The 25,741-nt window shown below is 32.5% G+C and overlaps 2 protein-coding genes and 2 non-coding genes across 4 annotated transcripts; 3 read left to right on the top strand and 1 right to left on the bottom strand.

Moving 5' to 3' along the window:
* Positions 1-13,473: 13,473 nt before the first annotated feature.
* LOC124917506 (probable protein phosphatase 2C 52) lies at positions 13,474-16,804 on the top strand. The gene is made up of 6 exons (XM_047457917.1): positions 13,474-13,636; positions 14,010-14,254; positions 14,341-14,625; positions 14,711-14,828; positions 14,907-15,130; positions 16,191-16,804. The coding sequence occupies exons 2-6, from the start codon at positions 14,036-14,038 to the stop codon at positions 16,644-16,646; spliced, it is 1,302 nt and encodes a 433-aa protein (XP_047313873.1). The 5' UTR covers positions 13,474-13,636; positions 14,010-14,035; the 3' UTR covers positions 16,647-16,804.
* A 443-nt stretch (positions 16,805-17,247) lies between these two features.
* On the bottom strand, positions 17,248-20,215 carry LOC124917531 (lipoyl synthase, mitochondrial-like). Its single transcript, XM_047457943.1, has 4 exons — positions 19,654-20,215; positions 18,673-18,884; positions 17,652-18,031; positions 17,248-17,519 (listed from the first exon to the last, which is right to left on the bottom strand). Exons 1-4 carry the CDS (start codon positions 20,079-20,081, stop codon positions 17,412-17,414), a joined length of 1,128 nt encoding a protein of 375 aa, XP_047313899.1. The 5' UTR covers positions 20,082-20,215; the 3' UTR covers positions 17,248-17,411.
* A 43-nt stretch (positions 20,216-20,258) lies between these two features.
* Positions 20,259-20,420, top strand: LOC124917540. Its single transcript, XR_007097153.1, has one exon. It is a non-coding gene; the product is annotated as a U1 spliceosomal RNA (small nuclear RNA).
* A 4,684-nt stretch (positions 20,421-25,104) lies between these two features.
* Positions 25,105-25,263, top strand: LOC124917550. Its single transcript, XR_007097162.1, has one exon. It is a non-coding gene; the product is annotated as a U1 spliceosomal RNA (small nuclear RNA).
* The last annotated feature ends 478 nt before the right edge of the window (positions 25,264-25,741 follow it).

The raw sequence follows: 25,741 nt of genomic DNA, 5'->3' as shown, positions 1-25,741 counted from the left end.
AAACCAAAGATCGATGTTCTTGAGTTAGGACTGAGACCTAGGATCGGTGTTCTTGAGAAAGGATCGATAATTCTAACCTAGGACCAAGAGGTTTGAACTAGGACCGAGACTCCTAGGTCCACAACCAACGAAGCTAGATCTGGGACCGAGCCTACTAGACCTAGGACCGAATAATCTAAGTTCAGGATCGAGCCTCCTGAACCCCAAGTTTGAACCCTCTAGTCTCTTGACCGAGTGTCCCGAGCCCCGATCCAGACCACCCCTAGTCTAGATTGAGCCCGTCCGAGCCCAGGTCGGTAAAAATGAACCCAAGTCATAGGACTCCGGTCCTAAGGCCTGTTTGGTTTTACTTTTCAAAATTTAAAATTATTTTTATAATTTTATAACCCCAATCCATTTTCAAATAATTCCAAAATATCATAAAATAATTTTTACATATTTTTGGGATATTTCCCCAATAAATGTTTTGGCTAAGGCCCCATTTAGAATTTATTTTTAAATTCTAATATTTTTATGATATTTTTCAGGGTTTTTACTCAATCTTATATCAACGCAATCGCATGTACGCCCTTTTAAATAATTTTGTACAATTATTTATGTAATCTAAACATATCATTGTTTAAGATCCCCGGACTACTAACTAAAGGAAATAAATGTTATAAATAAATCGTTTAATAGCTAGACTTTTACTTTAAAAATAAAACCATCATTTGATGGGCACGGAGGACATAGCGCAAAAGCCATTTTCCGAGTGTAACAAAAAAAACGAACCCCTTATGAAAACTCTAGTATAAAGTATGTTGATATATGTACCCTTTTATTGATTTTTCTAAAATCATTTGTCAACACTGTTTTTTCAAATAAATGATCTTTTAAATTAATTATGTTTAATTAATTTAAACCGGGATTTAATCAAATTGTTATTTGATCCCTAGATTATTAAAATTTGAATAAAACTGATTATTTTTATATGATTAATTTTAAAAGCTCTTAGGTATTTTCAAAAGTTTTTTAAAATAATGTTTTATTTTAAAATGATGATTGGCACGCAAACCAAATTTGAAACGCATCGAACTCCGAGTTACTCCACGATTCCCCGTATTGCCACGTGTCCACCAACACGTGCTAAGCCATAAGGGATCTTCTTAGGCGTTACAACTTTCTTGGCGACTTGGGGAGTGTTTTAATTAATAAATAAATTAAATTTTGGCTATATAAATTTTTATTTATAACTTTTTAAACCTTCACAATAGTCCACCTTACATGGTTCATCACCACAAAAGGTACATTGGCTTCATCTTAATAAATGCCATAAACCCAAAACGAGTATATCACCCAGGATTACATGAGGAAGTACCAGATCAGAACTCTGTACTTTTACAAATTGCATGAAGACCGATCATACCGGTCTGTGACCGAGAGATGTTGAGTGAGGAAAAAATAGGAACCCGAAATCGATCCCCCTTTTGGCTTTGATACATCTGTCAGGATGCGACCTTAGCGACAATGGAGAAAAATTCCAAAGCAAACCTTGACTAAACCTTAGCAGATAAAACTTGGTTACGTTGCCCACCCGTTGTTTGACGTGCCCAAACAACAAAGCCTCAACAAGTCAGCTTGTATGTGCTTATTTATTATACATGCATAAATCTATAATAGTTATAATAAACATCTCTAAACATATTTTCATTATCAAAATCAAACGACATGTTTGTCAAGTTGGTTATACGCTCGTAGAATGTCCCCTCTAAAGACACCATTTTCACGAAACGGGATGGTACTACCAAGGCTACGATCTAAGTATCGCTCTCAAATACACTCACTTCCGAATCCAACATAAATTTATGATGGAGATGCGCGAAAGTGGGATCCGATACACAAGGCCTTCATCTTACATGATTGCCAAATTTGTCCAACCATCAAAGAATTCAAAGCAATCATGATGATTGACAATAAAAATATCATAAGGCTCAAGCCCTACACGAAGTCCATGTCTCTTAGGTGCCTTAACCACAAAGAATTTGGGTATACTAAGACCACAGTAGACAAGATCCTGACAAGAACATACTTGGATCTTCCATGTTGGGTAAAACTGATCACTCAAACTAGAGAAATTCCACTTAATTTCAGTACCTCTCGACTCACCATGACGATCATGATGGCCCACTTTCTCCTCACCCCACCAGGCAACCGTCCACCATCCTCCAAAATACTGGAAGGGGCTTATCACCTCAGGGGAGAAAATAAGTATCCCACTAAAATTATCCTAGCTAAAACATTGCTAAGTTTAAATGAATCATATTTCACCTACTATCTCAACAAAAGAGAGGCTCTGATCATTCTCTACATATGGCTCTTGGAAAAGATGGAGCGTATACCTCCCCCGCTTCTTGGTAATGATATGAATGCCGTCCCCCAATGTCGATGCATTAAGAGTGCCAAGCCAAAGATACCCATCCATGATAATGATTTTATATACAAACTTCTACTATGGTACAGTATTAAGAAGATGGTCTATCTAATGGATGATCAACCCATAATTATACTTATGGGTCTCGAATTGATCACTTCTTACTATACTAGTGAGCTTCTTAAGCAATTTAGGAGAGAATGCATGCCTCCCTATCGTGATTGTGCGGTCTCCATAAATAGGCCTATCAAGCATAATGATTACGCAAACTACCTTGAGTTGTGGAACGATGTAGTCAAATTGGGTATCCCTAAAGACAAGAAGGATTATCTCGGCTAAATCATGGATGAGTACTGACGTTAGTAAGCGGAAAAAGAGAGTGAAGGTTTCATCACCTCTACATGTTGTAGCAGAACTCGCTCCCCTTGAAGAGGAGCTCTAGTTTTACCACTGTTGTATAAACATAAAAAGTTAGAAAGAAGTAGCATAATCAACTAGAAAATTATGAACCCTGAAATTTTGAAATGTATAAAATCGGGGTTCCATAAAGCAAGTATATAAAACGCTTATGAGATGTTTACTCTAAGTCATGTTATTTGCATATGGATTTACTCTTGTTTTTACAATTGAAATACTCCCCTCTTTTTCTATCACAGTCATCAACGATGTCCATGCTGACGGATGTCGAGTTGGTCCCCTAGATCGGTAAATTTCACGCTAACGAATAAGAATTATCAATCTTATGGCCTCATCCCCATTATGAGGTTCATAAACTTCAAAGTTAATTCAAACTTCATGATGGAATTGCAGCAAAGTTAGAATCTGGTTAAACGAGTTTACTTCCTCGGTGAAAGGTCTATATGCCCAACCATAGAAGAATTTTGGGTATTCTAATGACGAACAATAAAAATGTTTTACATTTAAGGTTGTTCATAGACTCGATTCCCATCGGAAAGCTCTTACTGAAAGATTACAGATAATCCAAAGTTACATCTAATACTATCCTCACGAGAACGTACGTCAATTTCCAGACTTGGACCAAGATGTAAATAATAGATGGAGAAATCCCTTTAAAGTTAGGATCATCTATGATAACGATGTCAGTCCTACTGAATCATTTATTTCTAACACCAACAAATGGTAATCCTTCCTCAAGAATCATTGAGGTAACACACGAAATGCGAAGAGGCAATAAAGATATCTCTTGTGTTATTCTAGCAGAAACACTAATAGGCATGAACCGCTTGTAGGTCTTCCACCATGAGTAAAAAGAGTTCTCCCTTAATCCTCTATATTTGGCTGCTTGACAAGCTCAAGCGTCTATCGCCAGAACTTCCTGATGGCATCATGTCCCCTTTCATTCAATATCAAAGAATGAAGAAAGCCTTGCATGGACTTCCGGTATAGAGCAACGATGAAATCTAGGACATTCTTCTATGGTATCCCATCAAGAAGATGACTTTCATGATGGATGATAAATCACTAATCATGATTATGGGTTTGGAATGGATTACTTACTATTATACCCATAGTCTCTTCAAGAATTTCGGCTATAACTTTATTGAAGCTACTTTTGCTGTAGATAAGCCTGTCGATCGTAGAACCCATGCAGGATATCTCGAAAAATGGCATGACGCTTTTCAAATGAATATCCTATCAAAGTGGATGAAATACTTGGACCACATCCTCAACCAGTACGAGAAAGTTCAGGAAACTAAAGCAGAAGAAGATACTAGTGTCGGAATAGAGTACGTCTGGACTTAAACTTGTAATTTATGTCAAGCACTTTTTCCTATTTAGACTCTCTATAAAATATCAACAAAAGAGTCTTGTCTGTAACAAACTTTGCGAGTATATTTATATACAACTCTATGTTTGTTTTAATCGAATCACAAAAAGAGATCCTCATTCTCTAATATTCATATTATATGCATTTGCATTTTTACTTTCATTATATTTGCAAACTCTTACCTCTTTCTCTTCGCAATTGCAGTCTACCACTACAACAAGTCAGCACAGCCTCACGAACAAGAGACCCCAAAACTAGATGTTTTATGCGCCAAGAAATGGCCGAAAGAACTCCAAAAAATGATAAGAATATGGTGTCTCCGACTGAGTTTGCTGAAGTAAAAGCTACACTTCAACAAGTAATAGAACAGTTGGCAATATTAACGAGTTTGATGACCAAGCATGTTATTCCTGTTCAAGATCAGCCATCCTCGTCACGACAGTCATAATAAACGGTTTCATCTATCATCTCACCAATTAGGATTAACCTTCAAACTCGTTGTAACGTGGAAGAAGCCTCTCTTTATAAGGAGCCTGAAGATGTTGATAATAGGTCAACGGGAACCCAACTAGAAGTTGATGATGACCTTAACGCTTAAGAAGGCTTAAACCCTACGAACATTCCTCCTACGGAATATGAGGTACAAATGGCTCAACTGAATGCCAACCAAGCCAAATTTTAATATCAACTGAATCAATTGACCAAAGATAGCATTGATGAACACCATGATTGGAAAAATGCTATGAAGACTATCGAACGAGCAATCATCCCATTTGGGGTAAAACTGTTGTCTTTATCAAAATACGTAGGCAAGAGTGACCATGTCGCTTTCTTTCAGATATATATATAATGGCTATGACACATTTATATCTAGGAGAACCAACGGTCCTCCATCTATTTCCACGATACTTAGATGATGCAGCTTTACATTAGTATCACCAAAAGAAGGTAGTTTACCTTCAAACTATTAATGAACTCGCGTCAACCTTTATAAAATGTTTCAGCATGCATTTTAGCTTGTAAAGGCCTGAGAAGAAGCTCAAGAACGTGAAACAAGGCGAGAATGAGAAATTCACGTTTTTCATCGAAAGATGGAAGGCTATTACTGAAGAAATTGATTCTTTACCTAGCGAACAAAGACAAATCGATATGATTTTGGATAATGTAAATGGTCGATATTCTGTTGGATTTGCCATTAAAACCTTCTAAAACATGAAAAAACTCCTCAAAACAGGTAATAACCTTGACAAAGCATTTGAAAAGGAAAGGAAGGAGTGTAAAACCGTGAAGACATATCTTGCTCATGTGAGACCTTAAAGGAAGGACAAAACTGAAGTTCATCAGGTCACAACTGTTTGGAAAGCTCCGTCCTCTCTTAAGCTAAGTCCAAGAAAACACGTGTTGGTTAAAACAAATGTACCAATGGCATCTAAGCCGCCAATACCAAAGGCTCCGAGGCCTCCCAAAACTTTTGATGACTTGGGTATGACCTTGAGTCATGCCCTTACTCTCCTCCAATAAAGGAATCTAATCAAGCCCTTAACTCTAAGAGAAGGTAAAGAGTTCCTCGAAAAATTTGAAAGTTCATGGTGTGCGGTATCAGATGAAAGGTCACTTCACTAATAACTATAGTGTCCTTAAACACTAGTGTCAAGACCTGAACGATCAAAAGATCGTCCCTAAACCTGAAATCACAAAAAATACTTTACCCGATCACTAAGTAAATATGATCTTCGTGGATGAACCTATTGATAATTTTGAAGTTAATATGGTCAATCCATAGCCTAAAAAGGAGGATTAAAGAATCCCACCTCCGCTGATGGTGTCTCGAAATTGGTGGATATCTGATAATCTTAGTGTGAGTCCTCCTAGGAAGAATGTGCGACATGAAGTCCTAGCAACCCGAAGTGGATCTGACTTCCAACCCAATTTTATTAAAACAACCCCTTCCTGGACTATCTAATGACCCAAGAAAGTCCTAGCAACCCGAAGTGGGTCTGACTACCAATACGGCTAACCTTCCTGGACTATCTAATGACCCAAGGAAGGAAAATGAGCCCAAAGCTCAAAATTCAGGCGATAGTCTTCTTACTCAACTAAAGAAGACAAATGCAAATATTTTCATTTGGGAAATCTGGATGTATTTTATAGAACATGGGTAGGCTATGTTAAATGAGTTAAGAAAGACTAGTATACCAGTCAACACAACCCCTATAGAGTTGGTTGGAATCATTTAATAAACTTCACAAATCAACATGATTGGATTCGAGGATAAACACTTACCTGCTCCTAACGAAATACATGTTAAGGCACTTTACATTTCTATAAAGATTGGTGATAAAGTCGTTCCCATGACTCTAATCAATAATGTTTCAGCATTAAACATATGTCCATTGAGAACTCTCCAAGAATCGGAATCTCCACTAATAAAATCATTTCATCAGACTTGTGTGTTCGAGGTTTTGATAATTCTTGTCGAGAAATTATGGGTAGCTTACGAAAAACGATTTACGTAACCGATACACCATTCAAGGTACAATTCTGCGTGATCAATATGCGACTGTCATACAACCTAATCTTGTGTTATATTATAATTTATGAAATGGTTTTGATAATGAATGAATAAAATTAAGTTCAATTATATATAAGTTAAATTATATATATAATTGTTAAGGTATATCAAGTATATTAATATATTTAAATATAACAACAAAGTATTGTAGTATAGTAGTAAGTAGTCTTGCCTGTTACACGGGTGACCAGGGTTTAAATCTCATCAGCTGCAAATAATAATTGGAGTTTTATTATTTTAGATTCGGCTGAAAGTCCTGAAAACCGAACTCCAAAATACTGAAATTGCCACGTAGGCGCATCCGGTATTACCGAAATTATAAAATCGGGTGCTCCTTGACAAAATACCGATCTCGATATAAAACCGATCGGTAGTATGTTAGCACTACAACACGCTATCATTTAATGCAAAACAGTTGAGCTAATCATATAGAAGACTACCACGTATGCACTATTAGTCAAACTAGAAAGATTCTCGTGCGATGCACACGGGCACACGGATAACAATTTAATAAAATAATAAGAATATGTATTCAATTTTTAAAATTCTTAATAAATCACGAATAATATATTACAATAAAAAATAGAACGCACTCATTCCACATTTTATTCATTTCGGTAAACTAACTTATCTTCTCACATTTTTTTCGAATGATTTTCTCATCTCATCTCGTGACATTACACTTTCACTTTGGTCAATTAAATATTTGATTCATATTTTTTAATATTTAATATCGTGACCTTATACTTTGATCAATCAAATATTTGATTCATATTTTTTTAACCATTTTCAATTAATACCGACTTATTATCCCTCGATAATCACATTCCAATCACACTTAGTTAAAGGGTTGTACTTGTTTTGTTAGGTTGCAAGTTCGAAACATACCTATAGCATTTTTATTTTTATTTTTAACCGTTTTAAATTTATGGGGTCAACCCACAATCCGACCCAAATATCAATTTACTCTCACATATATATATAAAATTAACCACAACTCTCAACCCGGCAATCCAGACACTTTAAAAATTAAGTATCATTATATATATATATAGATAGATAAATTAGTTAGTTAAAAATTTGAACTTATATTATTAAAATGTCTCGCGTTCATCTAATTTGGTGTTGAATTTAAAATATAAAGTGTTATTAGCCTAGTAGGTTAAATGGTTGTACTTGTTTTGTTAGGTTATAAGTTCGAAACATACATATAGCATTTTTTATTTTATTTTTAACCGTTTTAAGTTTATGGGCGGGTCAACCCACAATCCGACCCAAGTATTCATTGACTCTCACATATATATCCAAATTAATCATAGCTCTCGACCCGGAAATCCGGACACTTTAAAAATTAAGCATCATTATATATATATATATATATAAGTTAGTTAAAAAATTGAAATTATATTGTTAAAATGTACCGCGTTCATCTATTTTGGTATTGAATTTTAAATATAAAATGTTATTAGCTTAGTTGGTTAAAGAGTTATACTTGTTTTGTTAGGTTACAAGTTATAAACATACATATAGCATTTTTTATTTTATTTTTAACCGTTTTAAGTTTATGGGCGGATCAACCCATAACCTGACTCAAGTATTCATTTACTCTCACATATATATCCAAATTAACCACAGTTCTCGACCCGGCAATCCGGACACTTTAAAAATTATATATATATATATATTAGTTAGTTAAAAAATTGAACTTATATTGTTAAAATGTCCCGCGTTCATCTAATTTGGTGTTAAATTTAAAATATAAAGTGTTATTAGCCTAGTTGGTTAAATAATTGTACCTGTTTTGTTAGGTTGTAAGTTCGAAACATACATATAGCATTTTTAATTTTATTTTTAATTGTTTTAAGTTTATGGGCGGGTCAACCCACAATCCGACCCAAGTATCCATTTACTCACATGTATATCCAAATTAACCACAACTCTCGACCCGGAAATCCGGACACTTTAAAAATTAAGCATCATTATCTATATATATATATATATATTAGTTAGTTAAAAAATTGAACTTATATTGTTAAAATGTTTTGCGTTCATTTAATTTGGTGTTAAATTTAAAATATAAAGTGTTATTAGCCTAGTTGGTTAAATGTTGTACTTATTTTGTTATGTTGCAAGTTCGAAACATACATATAGTATTTTTAATTTTATTTTTAATCGTTTTAAATTTATGGGCGGGTCAACCCACAATCCGACATAAGTATTCACATATATATCCAAATTAATCACAACTCTCGACCCGGCAATCCAGACACTTTAAAAATTAAGCATCATTATATATATATATATATATATATATAGATTGTCTGTGTTGTACTATCCTAACACGACCCATTAATGAATATTTGGCACATTATCATCCAGTACAGACAAGATGAAAATAACATATTCTCTGATGTACTATCCTGCACTCATCCAACGGAAGGAGGACAAGTGACCATTGAAGAAGATATGACAGTTGTTGTGCTTTGGATATATAAGAAGATTTAAGGAAAACAGAAATACAGACTTGACTTTCATGGCACTCTTGCTAATTAAAAACTCTCTCTCTACAAGCAGATTTCAAAAAGCTCCTTGTCTTAACACTCTTGTGAGAGATTGTTCATACCGAAAAGCATTGTATCACTCTTATTTAATTGTGAGTTCTTTGTAAGTTGAATAGATAGTATATATTCAACAAGTGTTGTGTGTGCTAGGAGTTCAAAAACAGGCAGTGTTTAAGACCTAGTTTCTGACTGGATTTGTGTAGAGGTGTTATTCAAATCAAATCTTCTAGTGGAACCTTCTCGAGGTCGAGAAGAAGGGGTGATGTAGGAGGGTTTTGCTCCGAACATCCATAAAAAAAACTTTGTGTCTTGTGTTCTTTACTTTCTGAATCTGCTAAAAGAAGATATGACCGTTGATGTGCTTTGGATATATAAGAAGATTAAAGGAAAACAGAAATATAGACTTGACTTTCGGGGCACTCTTGCTAATTAAAAATACTCTCTCTACCAGAAGATTTCAAAAGGCTCAGAGTCTTAGCACTTTTGTGAGAGATTGTTCATACTGAAAAGTATTGTATCACTCTTATTTAATTGTGAGCTCTTTGTAAGTTGAATAGATAGTATCTATTCAACAAGTGTTGTGTGTGTTTGGAGTTTAGAAACAGACAGTATTTAAGACCTGGTTTCTGACTAGATTTGTGTAGAGGTGCTATTCAAATCAAATCTTCTAGTGGAATCCTTCTCGAGGTCGAGAAGAAGGGGTGACGTAGGAGAGTTTTGCTCCGAACATCCATAAACAAACTCTGTGTCTTGTGTTCTTTTCTTTTTGAATCTTCCAACATTTTATATGTCGCTTCAAGTCTAAATAAACACTTCCGCACTTGACTCCGTTCAAGAGTTTGTGAAGACTTGTGAAGAATAGAAACGGATATTAACTTCTAATAGAGTTAATATCAAATCAAATTGTGTAAGCGTTCAACATAGTCAGACCCCCGTCTCTATTGTTGTACCAGATCCTAACATCTTAGGAAGACCTTGGTTGCATCAGGTTAAGGCTCTGGCCTCCACCCTTCATTAGAAAATACGGTTCATGGCTAACGGTAACTCATCACCATAGAAGGTGAGAAGTACATCACGATCACTGTTGGTTCAACACATTCTACTATCCCAGAGGTTGAGTTAAGTGGATTCGATATATGTCCTATATTTAGTTAAGGCCAAAATTCATCTCACATTCCTAACTTTACATCATATAGTGTCATGTCCATGCGTCTCATGCTGAAAATGGGATATTTCCCAGAAATGGGTCTAGGACCAAATGCTACTGGCATGCCTTCTTTTCCTTGGTTTTATTACGACTCAGATAACTTCAGTATTGGATATACTTCGACAGGGTCATGTAGGACCGGGACCAAGAATCCTCGATCCTAACCGAGAATCCTCGGTCCTAACCAAGACTAAGGATCGATAAATTTAACCTAGGATCGAGACCAAAGACCGGTGTTCTTGAGTTAGGACCGAGACTTATGATCGGTGTTCTTGAGCAATAACTGAGGAATCCGACTGAGGAATCAGACCGAGGATTTCAACCTAGGACTAAGAAGTTTAAACTAGGATCGAGACTCCTAGGTCCACGACTGAGGAAGCTAGATCTGGGACCAAGTCTCCAAGACCTAGAACCTAACAATTCGAGTTCAAGATCGAGCCTCTTAAACCCTAGAGCCAAACCCTTTAATCCCTTGATCGAGTGTCCCGAGCCCCGATTCAGACCACCCCTGGTCTAGACCGAGCCCGTCCGAGTCCAAATCGGTAAAAATGAACCCAAGTCATAGGACTCCGGTCCTAAGGCCAATTTGGTTTCACTTTTCAAAATCCAAAATTATTTTTGTAATTTTGGAACCCCAGTCTATTTTCAAATAATCCCGAAAGGTCAGAAAATGATTTTTACATATTTTTGGGATATTTCCCCAACAAATATTCTAGCTAACACCCCGTTTGGAATTTATTTTTAAATTCTAATACTTTTTTGATATTTTCAGGGTTTTTACTCAATTTTATATCAACGCAATCGTGGATATGCCATTTTAAATATTTTGTATAATTATTTACGTAATTTAAACATATCCTTGTTTAGGACCCCTAGACTACTAATTAAAGAAAATAAATCGTTTGATAGCCTAACTTTTACAATTAAAATAAAAACCGTTATTTGGCGGGCGCGGAGGACATAGCGCAAAAATCATTTCTCGAGCGTAACCAAAAAACGAATCCCTTATGGTAACTCTGGTATAAAATACGTTGATATACGTACTATTTGACTAATTTTTCTCTCTCTTCTCACATTTTTATCATTTTTCCTATCATTTATATGGTGACACATCACTCCCTCTCCTAAATTCTTTTCCCCTATCACTCCTCTTTTTAAAATTATTTAGCGACTCTATTTTTTTCAAATAAATAATCTTTTAAATTAATTATAATCAAATTGTTATTTGAACCTCAAATTATTAAAATTTGAATAAAATTGATTATTTTTATATAATTAATTTTAAAAGCTCTCAAATATTTTTAAAATCTTTTAAAATAATGTTTTATTTTAAAATGATGTCTGGCACACAAACCAATGTTGAAACACATCGAATATCGAGGCACCCCGCGATTCTCCGTATTGCCAACGTATCCATCAAACACGTGCTAAGTTGCGAGAAACTTCCCGAACTTACAAACCCATTTATTATAGATTTCTTTTTATTTTTTATTTGGTTAAAATTAAAACCAATAATGTTCGGTAGAGAAAGTTGATAAAATCTCGTATCTCTTTTTTTTATACACTCTTTACTCAACAAAATAGTTTTATATATTTAAATAATTACATATTTCATATATAATTATAAAAAAATACTTTATAAATTTAAATATATATATATATGATTATAATGGTAACAATAACAAAATAATAATTTTTCAATTATGATTATAATTATTATATGTGAAGGGATAAAACTAATAACAAAATAAGATTATAATAAATTTACATGAAATATTATGAATTTGACTTTGCTTAAAAATATATTTTTTTAAAATATTTAATCCAAATATATATATATATATATATATATATATATATATATATATATATATATATATATATATATATATATATATCAAAATGAGATAACTATAATGAAAAATTTTATTAACAATTTTTATTCAAATCTTGAAAAAGAAAAATGTGTTACAATATTAGCAAAAAAAAATCCACTAATCCAATTAAGAAAGTATTTTAGTCATATTACAAAATTAGTATTAATCTAATTTTATATTTTTTTTTCAAACTTAATAAAATAGGATCATGCTCATCAAAGTTATTACTTTCATTGCAATTCAAATTTTAATTAAATTTAATTCTCTTCCACTAGACTTTTGATGTCTTTACATAATTAAATAACATTTCATTTATCTTTTATCACTTAATTTATTAATAAAATTATTTAAAATATTTATTTTAAATTATTATTTTTTATTAATATATAATAATACTCTTTAAATCTTTTATAAAAAAATCATTTTTTCAAAATTATCCCTAATAATTTTTTCTCATAACCAAACTATTTAAAAATTTATTAAACAAACTCATTGATTTTATTTTAAAATTATTTTATTTATGAGTTTAGAAGTTGTGTAATCTTGAATTATTTTAAGTATTTATATAATTTTTTTAAAAAAAATTGTTTTATATTATACTATTATTATTCTAATTATTAAATCATTTTATTTATTAATAAAATATACATTTTTTATTTTTATTTAATTTTACCAAACAAAATCTTCTTAGATAAAATTTTTAAAAAATTCTACAAATTTAATATTGTTTTTTTCCTCAAAATTTAATATTTTCTATTTTTTAACTTCATCAATCATCCCATTCATTATTTACTAAAATACAATTTTTTTTAATATTTTTTCTCTCATCTCATCATCTATTTAGAGAGTAAATTATTCAATAAACCTTCAAAAACTAAATTACAAAAATTTATATCAAACAAAATTCTTGCACAAAACCCAAATAAAAAAAAATAAAAAAATCAACATATAATTTAAATTTTAATAATGTTATATTTAGAAGAAACTAAATCATTTAAAGTATAATTTCAAGCCTTAACCATCATTCGGTCGGGAGTGCACTGCTCTCTCTCTCTCCTCTCCACTCCACTCTACTTCTGAAGCTTCTCCGATTGCTCTTCCGTCCGTTAATCCTCTCTAGTTATCATCTTTTTGAAGAAACCCTAATAATTCTAAGTCTATAAACCCTCATTCTCTCCAACAATTTCTCATCTGTTCACAATCAATGCGCCATATCATCAGTCAGTATCTTCTCCTCTTTCAATTATTTTCCTTATTTGTGTACTCAAACAATCGAGTTATACTTAACTTTTCCAATAGATTTACGGATTAGGTTACTATATCGTCTCTCTTTGATCTTTTCTCTTGCAAATCGATACTTTGACAGATAGATCTTGTTCAATCGCGAGGATTTAGCTGAGATTTATTACACTTTCCGAAGCATTTATTGTATTCTTAAATAGGATATTTGTTGTCTATGAACTAACTTGTAAATTGGAATTTTAAAATGATATTTTGTCTATTTTTTATTCATTCCTTCCTTTGGGTGGTCACAACTCACATGCTCCTTATAAAGTATAAACAATTGAAGTTTCCTCATCTTCTCCAACACAGGACCACTTTGAACTGAGGTGAGGACAATGGGTAGTTGTGTTTCTACCAGTAGACAGAGTTCTTCTTGTTGTTGTATTGGTATTGGAAAGAGGGCTATAAGAACACATTCTGATCATGCTGCTAGATTACAACAATTGTCGTCAATACCTAATAGGATAATCATGAATGGAAATAGTACAACTTCTTGTGTTTTCACTCAGCAGGGACGAAAGGGTATAAATCAGGATGCCATGATTGTTTGGGATGTAAGTGTTGAGAGGCTTACAATACCATTCTCCTTTTTTTTTTTTTATCAGTTTGTAGCTGATTTTAGTTTTATCGATCTTTATAGGATTTTATGCCAGAAGATGTGACCTTTTGTGGTGTATTTGATGGTCATGGTCCAAATGGTCATCTTGTTGCTCGAAGAGTAAGGGATGTTTTTCCTTTGAAGTTGTTATCGTTCTTTTCTTCTCACGATTCGAAGTCAAGCGGAGATAGAGAGGAAGATAAATTACATTCGTTATGGAGAGATTTATTTCTTAAATCGTACAAGGCGATGGACAAAGAACTAAGCACTCATCCTTCTTTAGATTGCTTCTGTAGTGGCAGCACTTCCATCACTTTACTGAAACAGGTAAGGAAAAAGTTTTTTACAAAATTGATATGAATACTTTTTTTATATATATGTGATTTTGTGTTTTTCTTCTTCTCAATGCAAGGGTTCGAATCTATTCATGGGGTATATTGGGGATTCTCGAGCAGTTATGGGGTCTAAGGATGAAAATGATTCCATGGTGGCAATTCAATTGACTGTTGATCTTAAGCCTGACTTGCCAAGTTTGTTTTTTTTTTCTATTACTTTCGCATAAAAAAAATGTATTTTGTTTATTATTTGATGCAAAAATGTTAATATAGGGGAAGCTGAAAGGATAAAAAGTTGTAAAGGAAGAGTTTTTGCATTACAAGATGAACCTGAAGTTTCGAGAGTTTGGTTACCTTTTGATGATGCCCCTGGTTTAGCAATGGCTAGAGCGTTTGGTGACTTTTGCTTGAAGGATTACGGAGTCATCTCTATTCCTGAGTTCTCTCATCGGATTCTTAACGAGAGAGATATATTTGTTGTTCTTGCTTCGGATGGGGTAAGCTTCTCTATTCTTGAGTTTTACATCTAACTAGTTACATCCTTATATGGATATAAAGTTATTAAGTTCACCCTTTAATGTCGGTTGTTGGCTCGATCCCTACTTGGCATGTTTAGAGAAAGGTCTTAGAACTTAAAATTGAGATTTTAACTTCAATTCTCACTGAAAACACCTTAAATAAAGTTAGTGTCACGACTCACGATTTTAGAGTTTTGCATGGTTATTTCAGAACTTAATGTTTTGAACTTAATTGAAGTTTTTGTTCTTGAAATTTCTTTTTGATTTTTGTAACTTGGATAGTTACTAGATTGTCATAGTTTTTGTTACATTTTTACTTAAGTAAGAGACTTAATGGCTTCATATGTGTGTGTTTGGGTCTTAATGGAAAATGTATGTTATAGCAATCCATAATATTTGGTATAAGGGTGGATTAACTAGGATACATGTGAATTCGCATCAACCTCAAATTTCTTACTTCAATGATCTAATAAAGGACAGTTAAGATCTTGAAATAACTCTTAAATTTTAAGATTCTGTCTAATGAGTGATTATCACAAGATTTTACAAAAAAACAAAAATTCATATTTACAAATTCAAATAAATGAATTGCTGTAATTTATTTTGTAAATATGATTTCTTTATAGTGTCATTTGTCTATTATTATTTTTTATATTTAATTATATATAAATAATAATAATAATAATAATAATATTAGTTAATATTCTTTCGAAGTAAACTTTTATTATTTGAAATAAACTCTCGATTTTACGAGTTTACAACTAGCCAACAATTTTGACTAACTTAGATCCAATTATCTTGAATTTCAAAGCCAACATTTTATGCCCTAACCACCACCGAGCCCAATCAGATACAGATCAGATCACTATCCCCTTTTTTTTCTTTTTCCTTGCTTACAACGTCTTACCGTAATAACCCATACTTCAATCAATGTTGTTTCAGTCAGAATTGAACCTAAAGTATAGCCTTAAGTGACAAATCCAAGTTAGTTAGACCATTCTGAACTATTAGTTTTGACGGTTTGATTGATTTGTTTCAGGTTTGGGATGTCTTGAGCAACGAAGAGGTAGTCCAAATAGTATCATCATCCCCAACTAGGTCATCAGCGGCTAGGACCCTTGTGGAGTCTGCAGCTCGAGAATGGAAATTCAAATACCCCACTTCGAAAATGGATGATTGTGCGGTTGTATGCTTGTTCTTGGATGGGAAAATGGATTCCGAATCCGATAACGAAGAACATGGTTTCTCTTCCGCAACACATGATAGTACCGCTATCGAATCGGATGATGGACAACAGTATAATAGCGAGCCATGCCTGCAGAGAAATTTCACGGTCAGATCCTCCTCCGATGAAAATGACCACAATTATAAGAATGTGGCGGCAGTTGAAGATAATAGCGGAGACTTGAATTGGTTGGGGTTGGAAGGGGTTACACGAGTCAATTCTCTTGTACAACTTCCTAGATTTTCCGAAGAAAGACCAACAACTTCCTAGTTCTTTGTTTTGTTTTTTATTTGCAAAGCAAGTATTAGACCCGAAGTTTATTAAGTGTTTGAGCTAGCAGCCTAGCACCGAGGACGAACTATATGTGTTTTTTCGACGATGAGAATTGGTAATGTATAACGTTGAATGTAGATTTAATGGGTTTTTTACTGGTAAAGTTGATGATATCATTTTCTATAATATCCTTCTGGTTGATGATTAATCTACAAAGAAAGTCCTTGAAAATACTTGTTGAATTTGAATTCCAATCTAGATTAGAATTTTTCAATAAATTTTTAAATATATCAGTAGAACAAGAATTTAACATTACTATGGAAATTTTGAAAAATTGAAGTTTATTTCTTTCTTAATCCAACCATTGCATAACTTCTTATTGGAAATTTTTATCAAACAAGCATAAGCATGTTCCAAATAATTTTAAAAGATAAACACTCATTTATGTTTACATATTAATTTCAATGAATCATTTAAATTTCATTACTCAATAAAAGAATCATTTTAAACAAAATAACAACATACAAATAGTCTTTCTTGAATCAAACCACGAGAATTCGAATTTCCAAGTGCTATTGGTTTTGGCCCGACCGACACGATCAGGACAACAAGAATAAAGTTCATATGAAGTGTGGAGAACATAATTGTTACTTACATCAAACTTATACAAGTATCTTCAAAAGTGATCAACAGCCTAACAGTACAGTAAATAAAATCGGTTTCGAAAGCTTACGCCATCAAATTATTTATCATTAGACACAATTAATTTGATGAAGAAGCACGATCAGATTCAATCATCGATTTGATATAATATTCACCCGCCTTGTATGATGACCTCACCATAGGACCAGATGCCACATAACGAAATCCCTGCAAAGTCCAGGCAAAGAAAACAAGAAGGATACAATAATATGAGACCAGGATTCTTTTTCAGTCACAGCCATTTGATTACCATAATTAAGAACATTAAATGAGAAGAAATGAATAACATAGGGTTTTCACCATTTCCATGCCAAGAACTTTGTATTTGTCAAAAGCTTCTGGAGTGATGTATTCGGAAACGGCCATGTGTCGCTTTGATGGCCTCATATACTGACCGAAAGTCATCACATCAACGCCCGCTGCCCTTACTTTCTCCATCGTAGACACCACTTGTTCAGGTGTTTCACCACAACCCAACATTATCGAAGTCTTGGTAAGAGTCCCGGGAGGAGCAAACTCTTTGGCCATCTTCAGAACATCAATTGATTGCTTGAAATTGGCTCGATGATCTCGAACTGAACTCTGAAGCTCTTCGACAGTCTCGATGTTATGGGCTAAAACATCTAACCCTGACTTGGCTACTTTCTCCACACACCCACAATCACCTCTAAAGTCCGGAACTGTTCCAATAACCAAACAAATCACCCCAAAAATGAGTTTAGGGTTTAATGTATACACTAGATTCATTTGAAAACAAGATGGATCAAAGATTCAGCAATTTATTAACAAATTTCTCTACTATCCAGGTTCAGATTGAGAAACCAAAATGTTTTCAAATTCAAACGGGTTTCTGTCAATTTTTCCATCCAAATAGATCACATAGAAACAAATATTTCTCAACTTAGAGCAACACAAATTCATATATTTATTCCTATCCAGATTCATAAACCAAAGTGTTTCCAAATGGAACAGCTAACTTCTTTCATATTTCCCATCCAGATGATCACATTTGGAAACAAAATTTCTCAACTTAGTGTGACACGCATTCAGAAATTTATTCCTATCCAGATTCAGAAACCAAAGTGTTTTCAAATGGGGCAACTAATTTCAATCAGATTTCCCATCTATATGGATCGTATTTAGAAATAGATATTTCTCAACTTAGTGTGATAAACGTTCAGAAATTTATTCTCTACAATTCAGATTCAGAAACCAAAGTGTTTTCAAATGGGACAAGTAATTCTATGATCTTAACTTAAGAATGGCCGGAATTCAAAGAATATACAAATGATGTCATAAATTGCAAACACTAAACACATACCCAATGCTTCGATGAGTATATTTGGCTTCAAGGTCTTTAACCTCTGCACAGTCTCAGCAAAATGGTGGCTTCCTTGGTCAGCTAAGTCATCACGATCAACACTAGTAATGACTACATAATCCAAACCCCATGATGCAATTGCCTCGGCAACGTTAGCTGGCTCATTTGGATCTGGAGGAGGAGGTGTCCGTGATGTCTTCACATTGCAGAACCTGAAGAATCATAAAATTGAATCTCTTTCTCTAAGATTCTCATCAGATATGAACACCTTTTAACAAGTTTCTTTATTGAACAAAAAAATCAGGTTATGGTTGTAAATAGTAGAGTAGGATAAGTATGATTGTAAATAGGCATAATTGCAGTCTCCTCTCTTCTTTTTTTAAACACATAAAGATTAAACTACTTCTACTGGTTACAAAGATATCCAATTGAGGTCTACTATATTTCTCATACTCTTATCTGTTTACTTACCCAAGGGGCTTAGTTCATTCAATTTCTGACCACAATCTCTCATTTTGTCCAATTTTATTACCAGACTAACACAACAACTCACTGACATGACCCCTCATTTCTTGTGTCAATGAGCCAACATGTATATGCATAACCTCATAGGCAATTTCTCTTCCATAGCTTTATCTATTTGAGTTTTTTCTTTTCTTTTTTCAATTATCATGCTACCATAGGTAATCAAACAACATTGAGAAAGAAGTAAAATGACCAAGTAAAAAGATTTCCAGAGAAAGTTCATTTGTCAAGATTCAACCTTGTCCCATAAAAAAACAAAAAGCTCATTATCTGCATCTTTGTGTGTTTCATTGAATGTTTTGTAGCACCATAATTTTAAACTAGCTAGCTTGGTCAGGTTGAATCTTACAATTCTAAAGGAAATCAAGGGAAGAGCTCGGTATTGATTGCAAAATGCAAACAAGAATTGTAACGATGAAAGAAACGCAGATTTACAAAACAAAACAAACCAATCACCTGCAACCTCTTGTACAAGTATCTCCAAGAATCATAATTGTTGCAGTAGCAGTCCCAGTTTCACCACCAGACCAACATTCACCCATATTAGGGCATTTAGCTTCTTCACAAACAGTATGAAGCTTCAATTCCCTCAACTTCTTCTTAATCTGGGTATACTTCTCCCCTCCAGGAATTGCTTCCTTCATCCATTTAGGCTTGGGTAGAGGTTTCTTCTTCGTCCCAACCTCTACAGAGTACTCATCAGTGGATTGAAGCCGAGTAAAGTCACCGAGCGCAGGGGATTCCTCAGCCAAACGGCGACGAAGCCCATCTAGGGTTTGAGGATACAGAGGCTGCTTCGGAGGTTCGATTGTGGAGTAGAATGAGAAGAGAGAAGGATGCTTGGACTTGAGGGATCTAGTAATGGATGCGAATCGAGAATGCATTTTCGCCGGCGATGACAAATGAAAGAAGGAGAAAGAAACAAAGATCAGAGTAATTCAACCAAGTAGAACCAAAAATAATGAGATATTGAGAGATGGAGTTTGTCCCACATCGGAAGAGGATGAGGAATTGAGGGAGGAAAGAAAGTATAAGTAGAAGGGGGTGGGCTACCTTATAACATACTTACCTGGACGGGGTCTATGGGCGATCAAGAAGGTCCATGTCCTAGGTTTGCGGCTTTCATTGCACTTTGATTGTGCGCATGCCTAAGGTCAGCCCATTGTGGTTGAGCCTACGTCATAATTTGTGGAAGAGGGGGCCTGCGTTCGCGCGGCCCCTACCCATTTATAGTTTTAAATATTTTTTTATTTTATAAATTAATTATGATATTATAAATAATAGTTTTATATATAATTTTGTTAAAATATATAAACTTGTAAATAAAAATGTTGGAAATATAATAGTAAGGTTTTTTAGTGAGCTTATAAATATTATTATTGCCTTATTGTATCATTTTGAATTAATTTTCAATGGCATGGTGGACATTATTTTTATGTTATTTTTACTTTTTCATTTGTTTGGTAGTTATTTATCATTTTATTTATTTTATTATTAGGATGGCTTATAACAGGTCTAAAACTAAATTGAGTCAAACTGAATTTATTATTGTTTTTTTTTACCAAATTGATCACAACTATTCGGTTGGAATTGGAGGGTCCAATTTGTATGTTTGATAAGAATTAGAATTTCAATCAAATTTAATATAGTATAATTTTATAGTTTTCAATTCCAATTTTTTTAGGTTGGAATTGTAATTCCAAATTTTTTTATATGTTTTTCAACAATATAATTTATTTTTTATTTTTTAAAATACGATTAAAGTTTTCCATCGATAATATTAGTTTTTGAAATTTAAGATGTTAAAACTGATATTTTTTTTAGTTGAATAAGTTTAACACGTTTTTGACATATTTAACACGTTTTTTACACATTAAACACGTTTATCACATTTATGTCACGTTTAACAAATTTTATACACGTTTAATATGTTTTCACGTTTTTGGCACGTTTAACATGTTTTTTACATGTTGAACACGTTTAACACATTTTTGGCACGTTAACACATTTTTGACACGTTTAACACATTTTTCATGTTTTTGACACGTTTAACATATTTTTCATGTTTTTGACACGTTTAACGCATTTTTTATACGATTAACACGTTTTTACACATTTTTCACGTTTTGGCACGTTTAAAAAGTTTTTCACATATTTGGCACGTTTAACACGTTATTTACACGTTTCACCCGTTTTCACGTTTTGACACGTTTAACACGTTTTTCACACATTAAACATGTATATCATGTTTTTGGCACGTTTTTGACACGTTTAACACGTTTTGACATGTTTAACACATTTTTTACACGTTTAACACGTTTTTCACGTTTTTGACATGTTTAACACATTTTTCACACGTTTAACACGTTTTTAGCACGTTTAACACGTTTAACACATTTTCACATTTTTGACACGTTTAACATATTTTTTCACGTTTTTGACACGTTTAACACGTTTTACATGTTTTTCACGTTTTGACATGTTTTTTACGTTTTAACACATTTGACAAGTTTTTCACATATTTGGAACGTTTAACACGTTTTTGACACGTTTTTATGTTTTTGACACGTTTAACTTAAAAACTTGTTAGCTTGGATAGAGAATAAAGATATAAGCAATTACCAGAATAGATTAATAAAAGCAGACCAAGGATTTTATTCGTTTATTCAAGCGCGTCAATCTGTCTTAGGATCGAGTGGCAGCCTCAGCCCGAGCTACAGTACGATGTGTCTGGAAACTCGAGATCGTAAATGGATTTAGGAATTGGAGTTGGGTTAGGCTTGAACAAAAATTGGGATGGACTTAAAATATAACGAGAAAATTTTGGATAAAAAGATAGACAAAGGTAAGTTTTCCATTTTTTTAATAATTTGATAAACAAATAGTGAATTAAATTGAAAATTTTAAGAATATAGGAGCACATTTTTACTTCGAAGTGGGCTTCAATCCACCCGAACCCCTACATAGATCTGTCTCTACTCGTTAATATACTATCAAAAATATTAACTATTATTAGTAGTAAAAAAAATTAATTTCATAATTGTTACTCGTTTTTAGTGTGATGTTTAGTAAAAAATAAATCATAGTATTAAGGGTGAGAAAAATTACTGATATTATAGGTATATTGAAAATACTATACCTAAGTATATCGAAAATATCGATTTTTAAAGTATACAAAAAAAATGTAAGGTATGGTACCGATACCAAAATTATTTATACGGTTAAGGTATGAGATTTTCAAAATTTTGATATATCGGGATATGTCGAAATAATATTTATAAATTAAAATATATATAATATTTATAAGAAAATAAATAGATTTAATATTAGTTTAATTATAGAAACATAATTTTGAAAAATAAATCAAAATATAATTATATTATAATATTATTCGATTGAAAAAATATTCAACCAAATTTTCAATCACTTGAAATGGTGGAAATGAAGTGAAGCTAGGTATTCAATTTTTTCAATTATTGTCAATACATTTTTACAATCTCATCTTAAAGATTGCTAGTAAATATGTTTTCAATTTGGGTAAAAGAATAGTGGATCATTTTATGAGCAATTAAAGTCCTAAAATGGAGTATTAGTGTGCACAAATGATTGATTAGAAGGAGAAATATTCAACTTATAAAAAGATTTTACAGATAATTAAATTGAATTTTTCAAGGAAAATTAATGAATTAAAAAGAGTGGGAGTTTTTTTATTAATTAAGTCTAAATTAACTAATTATTATTATTATCTAACTTGTATTATCAATATATAAAACAAATTGTACATATAAATGTGAGTGAAAATCGTTCTAAATCTCTCTCTCTCGTCTTCACTTTAGTCTAACTTAAAGACTATATTTATGTTTACTCTTTTTAACTCTATTTTTTGGAATTAAATTTATTTTTTTAACAATGTCTAATTTTTAAAAAAGTTGGATTTTTTTTTTAAATATTTTATTTTATTATAAATATCTTTAATTGTTAGTTTTGTGTAACGTTTATGTAGTAACTATATTAATTTTTTTGTTTAAGTTAATATGACTTTAGGTTTGAAAGGTATAATAACGATACCGTACCAAAATTAAGGTATACTGAAATCAAGGTATATCGAAATGAAGGTAAAGTAATGTATGAATTTTTGTATACCGAAACATTCAGTAAAGTATAAGATATGAATAAAAATTAAAATATACCGTACTGACCCACCCCTAAGTATAATACATTTGTGTTTTGGAAATTATGCTAGTAATTCATTAATTAGGTTATAGAATCTTATTTATAATATTTATATGTGTTCATATAGATGAAAATAGATATAGGTTGTTATATATATATATATATATATATATATATATATATATATATATTCAATATATTTAACAAATTTGCCAATTTTTCATACCGACCAAATATATCTTCTAACTGTTCAAAACTATTTATTAAATCGACGTCAACGATTTAGATGTGTATTTCGGTCAATAAATCGACCAAGCCATTCGGCTTACACCTTTAGGTAAGGCAGGCCCGGACTTGCTGTGTAATAAGTAAGGCAATTGCCTCAGGCCCAAATATTTTTGGGGCACCAAAATCTTAAAAAAAAAATTATAATGATATGTTCATGGGCTTATTTTTAAAAATCTCATAAATAATAATTGATAACCTATCAATGATAAGCCCTAACTTAATTTGTATCCAAAAAAATAAAAATAAAAAATAATATCTTACTTGGAGAAAAGAATCGCACGATTCCCATTTATCAACAAAATCAAGGAAAAAGAAAAAAAAATAAGAACAAGAATTCTGGAAAAAAGAAAAGTAAACACTTCCCCCAAACCCCAAGCCCATCGTCGATCCTCTAGCTTGCCGGAATCGGAGCAGAAAACTCGGTCGTCTCCTTCCCCGAGCTCTTGGGCCTTTTTCGCTCGTTCTAGCCTTGTTTCTCAGCACTATGCTACTGCCCACTAGAGTTCTTCCTCCGATTTCGGTGAGATTTTGGTTCGATTTACTTGATTATTTTTTTGGTTGTTGAGGACTTGTCTAGTGGATCTGTATCTTGCATTATTGCATAGCGGAAGTGCAACATTGTGGTTAATCATAGATTCATAGAATGTTGGTTAATCTATAAATTTTTAATGCAAATTAGCATTTAGAGTTTTATCAAGCATGCCTCCTATAAGAAAACAATTGTCTTGGGCATAAAAAAGAAAGAAAAAACAAAAGGAAGATGCTTTAATTCAAAGTCAATTATATTTAAATCGATAAAAAAAATATATGTATGAATATTAAGCTTTGAGGGCACCAAGTTTTGTGCTCGCCTCAGGCCTCGAAATTTTAGGTCCAACACTGAGGTAAGGCCAGTTAGGCGGTTGCCTAGCTCCCACATGAGTACCCAAAATCAGAAAAATAAAAATTAATAACATCTACAATATTTGATCTATAGGTCACTATAAGTGTTAAAAAATCATTTAACCAACTAAAATAGCTACTTTTATTTAAAAGAATGCAAACAAATTTTATTTATTTAATAAAACATAAAATATAACTACTGAATTAAAAAATAAGAATAAATTTATCTGTTTCGTTTAGGTCACCCAATCCTTAAGGCCGCTATGGAGAATAATACATAAAATGAATCTAACTAACTCGTGTTACAATGAGTGGTTTTGTGACTACGAAAAAATTAATACTAATGTTTTGACATGTTTCTTAATTATATTGGGTGATTAAAACTCTTCTCTATATGCGAGTGACAAATGAAATAAGGAGAAAGATCGGTTGTTAGAATAATTCAACCAAGTAAGTAGAACAAAAAATGAGATAGAGAAATGGAGTTTGTCCCACATCGGAAGAGGATGAGAAGTTAAGGGAGGAAAGAAACTATAACTAGAAAGGGGTGAGCTAAATTATTCCATACTTACCTGGACTGGGTCTATGGGCGATCAAGAAGGTTCATGTCCTAGGTTTGCGACTTTCATTGCACTTTGATTGTGCGCACGCCTAAGGTCAGCCCATTGTGGTTCAGCCTATGTCATAATTTGTGGTAGAGGGGCTGCGTTCGCGCAGCCCTACTAATTTATAGTTTTAAATATTTTCTTAAATTGTTTATTTATAAATAGTTTTATATATTTTTTTTGTTCAAATATATAACCTAGTAAATAAAGATGTTGGAAGTAGATTAGCTTGGGTAAAGTATTTTTGGTAAGCTTATAAATATTATTATTGCCTTTGTTTTTAAGCTAAATGTTAAAATTTCATTTAGTAGATTTTTAATATGTGGTGTATCATTTAGAATTAATCTTCAATGGCATATTTGGACATTCATTTTCTTGTATTGCTTTCATTTTAATGTTATTTTTACTTTCTTATTTGCTCGGTTTATTGTTTATTATTTTATTTTTATCTTTTAATAAATAACTTATAATTTTTTCTTTAAAAGTCTAGAAATAGAGATAACATAATGTTTTCATGGGCAACAACAAACATTTTATTCGAATATTAAGAATAATCAGGTGGACCTTTGTTAAGGCTAAGAGTGTAAGTAAGCCTA

This window comes from Impatiens glandulifera, unplaced genomic scaffold (genome assembly GCF_907164915.1).
Source record: "Impatiens glandulifera unplaced genomic scaffold, dImpGla2.1, whole genome shotgun sequence".
NCBI lineage: Eukaryota > Viridiplantae > Streptophyta > Magnoliopsida > Ericales > Balsaminaceae > Impatiens > Impatiens glandulifera.
The sequence above is the reverse complement of the archived record's forward strand: the minus strand, read 5'-3'. Positions and strand labels throughout refer to the sequence as shown.